Below are 11,738 nucleotides of genomic sequence, written 5' to 3'. Positions count from 1 at the left end.
TTTGGATTTAAAATGAAGGAGTTATGACCCTCTAAAGTTAGTGTAACAAAGCTGTCCAAGAAAAAATGAAAAAGGGAAGGCTTCAAGGAGGATCAGCCAACCGACGGCAAGGATCAGCCGGCCGAAACTCAATTATCAACTGGCTGATGGCAAGGATCAGCCGGCCGAAACGACCTTTTTCACTAGCAAACTCACTGGAATTGGTCTCAAGAGGCTATCAGCCAGCTGACAGAAGTTGTTAGTCGACCGATGCACCTGATAGCAGCTGAATCTGCTGCTGCAAAGTGTAGGGAAGGTGCTCGGTCCAACTCTAAAGCTATACATGCATCCCATATGATTCGAAACCAGTTTAAAAACATTCCCTAACCTCACACAAGCATCCATAATATGCTAAATCAAAAGGAAACTTTAAATCATACCCCAATGCATGAATTTTGCATAAAACTCATAAATCACCCAAAAATAGTTCCCGCAAACGTAAAATGATAAAGTAAACGTAAAATGATAAAGTAAACGAGCTATAATGCCCGCAAACGTAAAATGATAAAGTAAACGCGCTATAATGGCCTACGGCCTCATTACAATCCATTTACATATTTTGACATACCAATCCTCACAAAATAGGCTATAATGGCAATACTTGAGTTTTGAAACATGCTTGTGAACTTTAAAGTTAATGGTTCTTGGTTTCATGTCATACATACATTATAAGCATCAATAAGTGTATTTAGATACACATTACACATCAAGGAAGCCACTTTAGCTTCTAAAATACCATACATCCATGGTATACCAAAATATAACATCAAAAGTAAAGCATGCTAAACATTTGCATGGCAATATATAAAAAATGTTTCAAATTGCTCATAAGCCCCTAAGGATGATGAGCATCCCAGAACATAGTCTCCTTACCTGTAAAATAACCCAAACAACTAGGGTGAGTAATCAAGTTACTTGTAGGAAGAAACATATACGTATACTCTAAAGTTTCAATATCATTGCAAGATCAATATAGACGAATACAATGGATCATTCCACTTAACGTCTATGTTCAAGGTGTTCTAAAGGATCATCTTAAGCTAACGCAATGATTCTATAATGTCACAATGTACACATCAATGTACTCAACAACATTAAATCGCCAATAAGTAAAATTACAAGTCACAATTAAGCATTGGTTGTCAACTTGGAATTAAATGCGAAATCAATTAGTGAAAAACTTGGACATCAAATCCCGAAGTAAACCAAGACCTAAACGGTTATTCCGGGCACTAACCTACTGGGAATACCACCTTAGTGCGCACTATAAAATGGAAAAAACTCGTACCTCCCGCACTAGAGCCAAACTTTAGCCATGTCTTTGTAACAATGTCCCAAGAGAATTCAAAATCATAATTAAGTTCAAAACTTATATACAATAATTAAGGTATGTAAACCACCTTCCATGTACAAGTAATTTGAAACCACACAAACCATGTCTTAGGGTTCCAAGTTTAAAATGGCATACCAAATGACAAGTCCTCGTCATGATATAATGTACAATACAATACCACCAACTTATCAATTTAAATCATGCCTCAATAATAAGCTTTATATACTAAATCTTAACATTATAGTAATAAGCTTCTAAAATAATTACCAATGGTAATCAACAAGAATATAGAATTATCACCACAATAAGTATAGCAATTCAAGTCAATAAGAATTGTATATAACATTAATAATTTTACACAAGGTAAATACATATCATACATGCTTAAATAAACAAACCTTAAGTTAAATATGAGGATTTCCTATAATATGCAAGACTACAATACTAAAAGCATGTACACAATATATATTAAACCCCAAAGGGACATAAAACACTTAAAGTATAAAAATACTACCATCCCTACCTTAATAGAGAATTGAATTTCTATAATCCAAAGCAACCAAGCTTAAAATGGAAAGCTTATCTAGGGTTTTGTAGAAGAGAGTGAGAGAAAACTTTTACTTCCCAAGGTTAAAGGTTTAAGGTGAGTGGAAGGAGGCCAAAATGAAGTAATAGGCTCTTAGCCAAGCTTTTCTTCAATGGTGGTTAGGTTAGGGTTTTTAGAGTAAAGGAAGTGAGAAAGATGAAATGAATGTGGTGAGTGGAGGATCTAGTATTCCTCCACTCACTATGTGTTCTTACACTACCTCACACACACACACACTAATGTAAGACAAAATTTGGTGCCTACACTTGTCAATCATCCAAGCCAACAAGTGCACATATTCTAGGCTAACAAATGGGTGAATCTCCACACTCCACATGTCACAAGATAAAGCTTCCAAGTAACTCCACCCTAATACCAACAAGTGGCTCTATGAGAGTGTGACACTTGTCACACTTTACAAAAATTGCAAAAAGGTCCTTTTTCAAAATATCTTCCAAATTAAATTACAAAATGGTCCATAAGACGAAAAATAATTACGTTACATAATTACACTAAAACCCTAAAAATCAAGAATGTTTCCGAAGAAACTGTGCATCCATGCTTTTTACGAAAAAGTAAGCACTTAGTATGCTTTTCTACAAAAGTAAAAATACAATTATTTTGGAATTTAAATATTATGGATGCATACAAAGCCGGAATCAAATCTGAGCACAAAAAATGAGGTTATGCAAGGAAAAACGATAAACGGGAAAAAGACGAACTAGGGAAAAAGACGAAAAAAAAAAATTACCGAAAAAAAGAAAGGAAAGAAAATGACCGGGTCATTACAGTACCGGTTTTAACCGAGCACGTAATCGGGCGATACGAACATTATCTTCTTCATTTCTGATCTGAGATTGACGGTAGTAGAGGGTTTGTGGTTTCAATTGGGGTTGATGACTTGTGGTGTGTGGTTCGTTGTGAATTATTTGAGTTTCCAAGCGCGGAATCAGAGCACTCAATAGATGCGAACATCATCTTCTTTATCCCCAATCTGATTGTCATCTTCCTTGGTCACCAACTCTCTGTTGCTGCCTTGCAAACACGACGTCCATCTTGTTCATCGTTGACAACACCAATCCTTGCCGTTTCACCGCCGTCCTTTCGCTTCAACTCTCTACTTAGTCGGTGACCCGCTGTTCGTCCTCTATATAGTCATCGGACCAGATCCACACCGCCGCCGAAATTCTTAGTTCAGTCCCACTCTTCACCTTCGCTAGTGTTCTCTCCATTTCTTCCGTCCTTTTCCACCAACACCAGCCTTCTGTTCCACGCCCCTGCACCTTCTTCTAGCTCCCAGTTTGGTCTCTATATGTCTCTGTTGATGGTGTTTCTTTTTTTTCTTTTCTTTTTTCTTTTTTATTTTTATTTTTTATTATTTTTAAGGCATTAGGGATTGTTTGGTGGGTATTGGACTATTGAGTGGTCAACCAAGGGCTGTATGGTCCTTCAAATTTCATAAGGGCTATATGGTCCTTTAAAAAAATATTCCGAATCACATGCCAGACAAACCTTAAAAAATGATCGTCGGTCACTGGAATGAGTAAGTTGCAGCCAAACAACTAAGTGTAGGGGGGTTTTCTGCTACTTTAGAAATTCAGGGGGGTTTTCTGCTTATTTGGGTATAGTTGAGGGGGGATTATTGCACTTTCCCTTTAATTTATTTGTCAAGAAGAGGGGTATTTTGGAGAATTCAATTTGAATTCATTCAATTCTAAATTTTAAATTGGTTTAACCAAATACTAGAATAATAATTATTATTTCATATTTCCAACTAAATAGTCTCATTCTCATTCTTATTCTCATTCCTGCACACCAAGCGTAGGGATGGCAATTGGGCGGTTTGGGTGGGTTTCTCAATCCCTATCCCCATCCCCATTTAAATTTGAAACCCCCAAAACCGCCCAAAAACTGATTATTTTTTTACCCCAACCCCCATAACCGCCCCCGCCCTACCGCCGCTTGCCCTGCCCCCGCCCTACCACCACCCCATAACAGATTAAATTTGAAAATTCTAATTTTTTTTATTCTACAAAACCACATAAATCTGAACTCCTTTTTTTTTTTTTTTTTAAGATAAAACCACATAAATCTAAACTTTCAAGCAAACATCAACCAAACAAACACAAAATAACATCATCAATATATAAGTCAAAGCAATTCGTTGAGATGTGTAGACTCCTCTGATTCTTTAATCAAATATTAAGAAAATCAAATATTAACAAAATTGTAATTTCACCTCTAATAACTTCAAATCAAAACCTGAAAAACAATTAGAGGGTCTTATTGTTTCAACAAATTAATGGGCTTCCAAGTATCCAGGGTTGAGTACATAACATATCATCCAAGAAGAAAAGAAAAATATTTGTGAAAACAGGTGGATGTTCGTTGAAGTGGTGGATGAAGATGGTGAAGGAGGCAGGAGGGAGTGTAGGACGGTAGGAGTTCCGAGTACTTGCTAGTTGCTTCGTCCTCCTTGCTATTTTTTTTTTTTTTTTTTCTTTCATCAGATCTATTAGTGCCGCCTCTTGTCATTGGGAGGAATATGGGAAGTGAATTGAGTCTAGGGTTTACAACATGTGTATATATAGTGTAGGTTAATTTGGTAAATATAATAATATGTTAGGTGTAAATTAATAATTTTATATACCAGTCGGGGGCAGTTACGGGGCGAGTTTGGGGCGAGGATTGGACTCCCCCGTCCCCACCCCGAAACCGGCCGAATTTTTTTTTTTTTTAAATCCCCATCCCCACCCCATTTAACTAAACGATTCTTCAAACCCGTTGTAAACGGGACGGGGATGGGGCGGTTCCCCACCCGGTTGGGGATTTTTGTCATCCCTAAAAAAAAAAAAAATAAATAAATAAACTCTAATGTCTAGGTGTCACAGGGGTAAATTCTGAACACGAATCTAGTGCCCTGTAATGACACTAAGCGAGAAATATGAACAACTTTTCTCTGAATTTCTAACTTAACTCAGCCAACTCACACTTGCTGCCTAAAACACACAGCAAGTAAAACACTCTCACAAACAAGTATAGTTGCAAGAATGTAAAGACAATAACACCCACGAATTTACAGAAGCATAAGGCTTTTAACCTTTTACTATTATTCACAAAACAGTACAAGGAAATGCCTCAATCTGCAGAAGCATACAAGAGTCTCTCACAACACAACTCTGTGTCTCACTCTCAATCTGCCCTCTCTACAGAACCCACATTAGCAATATTTAGGCAAACTCTCAAAACCGCCCACTAAAGTGGTGGATGACACCTCCATCCACCCACAACTACCTACTAAAGTGGTGGATGACACCCCTATCCACCTAAGGTCATGTTGGCACCCACTAAGTGTGCCAACACTACATATGTAGTTGACAAGCCCAACTACTAGCTTGTTGCCACGCTCTGCTCATGCCACTTGTTCACAGGAAGTTGCACTCAGCATAGTGAAAGAAACCACTTCCAACCGCCTGTGTGTTGTCCTCTCAAATCTGTGCCACATGGATGAGAAGTTATTCAACACACTCCCACTCCCCACATGAGTGGGAAGTGCTAGTAACTTCCCCCAACCAACTGAGCCCACTTAGTGAGAAGTGTTAGTAACTTCCCCCGACCAACTAAGCCCATTTAGTGGGAAGTGTAACTTCCCCAACCACCTGAGCCCACTTAGCCATCTTCTGTAACCATAAGCCATGTCTGAGTCCCCTGAGCCAACCTTGCACACTGAGCCTTGCCTACGCCCACTGCCTTGTGCCCATGTCCCTGACTTGACTATGCCACACGTCCATGACTTGTGTGGTCCATACTTTAAGCAATATCTGAGCCAACCTTGTGAACTTAGCCCGTGCCAAGCCCACTAATCTGCATCCACATATAAATGTCTCAAAGTGCACGACATCCAAATCGAGTGCCGTCTGTGCCAACCATCTTCTATGGACTCAAGGTACCTCCCATAAAGATCCTGAGCCAAAACTCCAAGCTTTACTTTTCGCCATATTTACGAAAATGCCACTAGGCACTCCCAATGCACGCTGATAGCATTCCATGGCTGTCAAGGGGCTTGTCAAGGTCCCAATCTATATCTAGCACCCTTCGTTTGAACGTACCTCCATTCACACCACCAAACGAAACGACACCGCTTGGGGTGATTTTAGGTGGAAACTTAAACGCTATACAGTATGAAACGACTCCGCTTGGGGTGTTCCAAACACTGTACTATCAGGGGAAATAATAAAATTTATTGTACAATCAAAATGGTATTTAAATGTAAGGAAATAAGTTTCTATGTAGGAACCATCTCATTCTCTGCCTTTGTATTGGGCGAAATTAATCAATTTCGTAAAAAATGCGAATATCTTTAGGGAGGATAGCGAATTCGTTGCCCTTTTCCAGAGTCTTCAGGTACTCCTCTCTGTTTCTCTCTCTATGTGTGTGTGTATGTATTTGTGTGTTTATACAGAATATTTACACAGATAACGAGCTTTTCTGACTGTTCACGATAGCCATTAGTCATTGATACGGTCCGTGTGAAATCAATTTTATTTGTGTGAAATTAAAAAATGATCTCTTTCTGTTTTAATCAGTTTGTTAGGGTTTATGATTAGTGTGGATTTGTAAGTACTTATCTCTATATACATATATATAAAATGGTGAGAAAGATTGTATCGTTATGAATCAGTGACATGCTATATTTTCGAATTTTTGTGTGTGTATGTAAGTATAAATTGCTCGCAGGAAATTTAATTGAATATGCATTGATTCAACATGTGTTATATTGTCCATGTAATTTAATTAAATAATTAATTAGAAAATTTAAAATCTCATAAATTGCAAAACAGAAATAGAGCATCAATCCTGAATAAAAATTAGATTTTAGTTGTGGAAAAAAGAAAAATAAAAAAGAATCTTTATAAACTACCCTGAGAAGCTTTTTGATTGAACATTTTCGTTTGTTACAATATTCTTGCAATCTATAGCTCGTGACTCGTCAAATTCAGGTTTCTTAAAATGCAATAAGGGATAGAAAGTGTTAGTGTTGCAAGCTTTAAGATATTTAATTTGTATCAGAAATATGCTCTCAATTGTTTTGTTATTCTAATATAAGGATAAAAAAGAATTTGGGCATCTTAAAGATGATTTTGTTGTTGTCGTTGGTGGTGGTGGTGGTGGAAGAAAATAAGCAATGAGATTCCAAACTAATCATATTATGAAGAGTGTTGCTATTTGCATCCAGGGGTTTCAGATGCTTCGGCCCTTGTAATAGGCAACTTATTTCGGTGCATAAATTATTATATACTATTCTAACTTTTACACAAGCTACATTTGGAAGCAACGAATCCACTCCTCCAATTTCAAAGCGCAAATTTGATATCCCAAATGCAACATAAGCGTTATCAATAATTGGACTCACCAATTTCTCCCTTGTAGTTAGGAGTTGACAAATGTGATTCTAACATGTTAATACTTTAATAACTTCTCAATGGATAATTCAGAACAACTTCTCAGGATCCTTAAAAGTGGAGATCATCTTCACCAAGTTGTGTATGCTTTGCATTTTGATATGAAGAATTGGAGGTTAGGTTAAGCTAGCTCATTTTCTGTTCTTTAGGTGCTGGGTTGGTTTTTCCCTTTTGTGTTTGCGCATGCACAAGTGTTTTTCTTTCTTTTGTTGATCTGTTTGGTGTTCTCTTGATCCTTTTCGTCTGTATGGTCATGAAGATAAAGTTCCTTTCAATTAGTTACAAGTTCTACGTCCTTCAAATTCATATGTTCATTTTGACGCTGCCTTTAACTGCTGTTTCTTCTTTCACAGGCAGGTGGAGTGGGAGATGGAGACTGTGATCAATGTACTGCAACCTGGACCTCTAGGAATCATAGAACACAAGTTTTCTGCTGAGGAGATACAAAACGCGAATGCTGCTGTTAAGAGAGCTGTGGAGAATTGGCGAAGGAATTCAAACATAGAGCAGAGTAGCCCCGTCTAGAAAGATTATGTTGATAACTGACATTAGAACACGCTGGTCGCTACATTTTTCACGGACGAAGAAAGATCCTATACAAAATGTAAGCTCCTCACAATTTCATTATGGTGTTAAAGCATTGATTTATAGTAAATACATACAAAACTATTATGATTCTGTGGTTATTTTTTCAATTCTGATGTTTCATGATGGAAGAAATGCTTTTGAATATAATTTTAGTGTCCCATGTAGTCTCCCATAATGCAGGTCCTCGTGGGAGGGGGATTCCACTTTATCAAATTAAACAATTTGTGGCTGATATAATTTTTTTAAAGGCTAAATTAGAATTACACCCCTAAAGTGAGGCTTAATTATGGGAAGGTGAGAAGGGTAAACCTACACTAGCCCTGTCAGCATTTGTCTCAGTTACAACAAAAAATTATAAGCAAAATGACTTAACTACCCTTCAGCCACCCCTTCACCCTATCTATGTTGACAGTTCTATTCATTTAGTACCGTTCACTTTTCTAGTTGCTTCATATTGGTTCGGTTCCTACTCTTTTTCTTAAAACTAAATTTTCTGCTTTGTAGCCACATGTTCCTTTTACAGCACCGGATCTTTTCTTTCACAAAATGTGTATAAAATTTAAATGCAATGAGTAGAATTTAGTGTCAAAATTCTATAAAAACCTTTGTGGTGCATTTGGAGTCTTTTTGGGACTTGCCGATTGATGGACTTTATGAAGTCTGGGTGGTAAAAATAATTGAAATAGGAGATGGGGCGAAATATGGTGTTGACATGTCTGTTTTGCATGCATTGTCTCTCTTTTTTTTTTGGCAAGGTAAGTGAGTTTTATAGATAGGCTGTACAAAGAAAGACAAAAAATGCAACAGAAACCAACATAAATGATGATTTACAACAATCTTAAAAGCAAAGGTATGGTACATGTTGAATACAATCACTGAAGAGACTCATTTCGAGGGAAAACTAGAAGTAAACACAGTTGTTGAAACAATCATGAGGTTTTCTTGTAGGCCTAATTTAGGAGCTGGGGAGGAGCCATGCTGCAGTAATTTCTTGAGCAAATTTACTGGTCTTTAAGGGAGGAAGAACTGGGCCTTAATTTGATGAAATCAATAATGGATTTGACCAAAGGCCGCAGGGAGGATTACATGCTTCTAAAATTTGTATTGTTTCTTTCTAACCAAATGGTATGGAAACAAGCAGCAAGGGTCAGTCTCAGAAAGAAAAGAGAGAGAAGTCCCCTAATTGGAGGAAGTCCATTAGATGAGGAACTACCAGCTACAAGAAAGAATGTGGAAGTTACAGATATACAGATATGTAGATATGTTGAAAATAACACCATGCAAAGCTAGAGAAGGGACAATGAAAAAATAGATGTGAGTGAGATTACTTGTCAGAGAGGCGAAGAATACAGGCATTTGGAATTAAAAAATGAGACACACGGCTTGCCAATGGTAAGGAAGCTTTTCAAAGACTGCCAACCATAAAAGGAACTTGTGTTTGGAAATGTGGGGAATAAATTATACAATATGAATTGAAAGAGGGGCCAGAAGAGGAGAGGAAACAAATTGAAGAGTGTGAGCTAGGAAAATGATGGAGAGAGGGAAGACAGCCAAAGGATAGAGTCGGAATTGAGAGGATGAATGGAAGGAAGGAGAGAAGTATTTCTCAAGTCTGGGATAATTCTAGTTTGACAAAAAGGAATTGATCATGTCCATTTTGAATGAGGGAGTTCGCAGTTGCGTATCTACCAAGTAGATGTGCTCATGCTAGAGGAGTTGGAGATTCTAGAATGGTAAGGATCAATTTCATTTCATGAATCAAACCGGAAGGTGTTTAGTTCATTACCAGAGAATTGATAGAGACAAAAGGTCTTGCTAAAGCCCTTAGTTATAGTAGCTTCTTCCAAGTCAAAGAACAACCACTTGATATTCCAGAAATTACTCTTTCAAATGAGATTAGTTTGAATCCATTTGGGCCACAAATTATGTTGAAATTTAAAGAAACTCTGCATGTATTTTAGCATGGTTGCTCTTGTCAACAAAGATAGGTTATGCATGGCTAAACCACCCTTGTGTTTTGGGGAGAGAAATTTTAATCCAAACTATTTTGGAGTCAACTCTGCTTGATTCTGAGCTAGTCTATGAAATAAGTAGTTGATTTGTGATATGTTAGGGGTAGTTGTATGCTGAAGGCATTCATCCAATAAAGCTGTATGCTGAAGAGAATGGATTTGGATAGTTGCAATTTACCAACACAGGACAGAAATTTACTAGACGGTGTCTAATTTTGCTTGTGATCCTTTCCGCCAGACGTATGCAATCAGTAGAGGCGAGTTTGGTGGATATTAGTGGCACTCCAAGGTCTTTGTCACTCAATTGGAGGCTTTCTGGACTCCATAGAAGGAAACTTGACTCTTTGCTTCTAGAAAGCAAACCTGACTCTTTGCAGTGTTTGCAGAGAGGCCAGATAGCTTACAGAACGAATCAGGGCCTACATTTGGTACAGATATAGAACTAATATCTTCCTGAGTAACTTTAGCAAATTATTATAAAAAGTAAGGTGGGATAGTCCAAGATTTCTGCATCTTCAATGATGGTTGAAATTAGGGTTGCTAGGGTTGAGTTCGGTGAGAAATTGAGAGAGTACATCCATTGAAAAACAAATAGGAATGGAAACAGCGAGTCAACGAGCCACCTTGTCTACGGCTTCTAGCATCCTTAAAAAAATTCATGTATTTAGTTCACCATTCCAACCTAGTTTAGGAAGGGGGAAGGAAAACCCATGATCTCTGTTACATTAAGAAGGAAGCCTCAACCTAGTGAATCAAAACCTTCTCAAGATTAACTTGATTACACATTTGGGGAGAGTGGAGTGTCTTTGATTGGCTCTAAGAAGCTTCTGAACAAAGAATATACATATTTTGGCAAGCACATGCAAATAATGAAAACGTACAGAGGATCATGCATAGTTGTTATCTCTTCCTCCTTTCAAAAGAAAGGTTAACTGTTTTAGTCTGTAATGACCGTTAACGAGTGTGTTACCTACCAAATAAAAATATTAATATTAATATTAATAAAATACATGCACCAACTATCATTTTATTTAGTACGTACTCCATAAGACAAAATGAAAGTTCATATAAAAGCTGAGTAAGTAGTCATGAACTCAATTGGTAAAACTATTCAATGACCATTACTCATATTACAAATATTCTCATTGTTTCGTTATTTATATATGATTAATTCCACACCCAAATAGCTCCAGCGTCAATTAGCTTTTGGGCTAGTTGGCCCCTGACATGGAGGCTTGTCACCTCTCTGGCGCTGCCGACCAACTCCTGCCCTATGAACACAGCAGGTAAACTCGATCTTCTTCCCAGCTCCCTTTCGATTTGCTGTCCGTCTGGATGCTCGTTGAGCTTGTAAATGATAGGGTTCGCCCCAAAACTGCATATCAGTTGCTTAATGGAGTGGCAAATACAGCATGAGCTTTTGCTGAAAATGACCACAGGATTTTGTCCAACCAAGCTCTCCAATGTAGCCATCTCTAGAAATGATTAGGAATAAGAAGATTTTGGCAAAATGATGAAGTGTGTGTCAACAAGGGAGTGATCTAGAGAGAGAGAGAGGAGCAATATGAGATCTATGAGGCTTGGGATGAGCTAAGACTTTGCTTTGAAGAACATGAGAGGTCTCATGAGGTTATTTATAGGCCTAGGGATAGTGGTTTAGACTACTTAGCAGATAAAAAACAGCAAAAAACGAAAAAGTAAAAATGTTCCAAAAGTGT

At 37.7% G+C, this 11,738-nt stretch overlaps 1 protein-coding gene across 1 annotated transcript; it reads right to left on the bottom strand.

Moving 5' to 3' along the window:
- Nucleotides 1–9,161: 9,161 nt before the first annotated feature.
- LOC132309106 (monothiol glutaredoxin-S1-like) lies at nt 9,162–11,493 on the bottom strand. The gene is made up of 3 exons (XM_059807458.1): nt 11,200–11,493; nt 10,384–10,473; nt 9,162–9,224 (listed from the first exon to the last, which is right to left on the bottom strand). The coding sequence occupies exons 1-3, from the start codon at nt 11,491–11,493 to the stop codon at nt 9,162–9,164; spliced, it is 447 nt and encodes a 148-aa protein (XP_059663441.1).
- Nucleotides 11,494–11,738: the final 245 nt, after the last annotated feature.

This window comes from Cornus florida, unplaced genomic scaffold (genome assembly GCF_030987335.1).
Source record: "Cornus florida cultivar Cherokee Brave unplaced genomic scaffold, ASM3098733v1 CherokeeBrave_3.0.0_Hap2_Chr05, whole genome shotgun sequence".
In the NCBI taxonomy this organism is placed as follows: domain Eukaryota; kingdom Viridiplantae; phylum Streptophyta; class Magnoliopsida; order Cornales; family Cornaceae; genus Cornus; species Cornus florida.
Note: the sequence above shows the minus strand (reverse complement) of the source record. Positions and strands in the feature narration are given on the sequence as shown.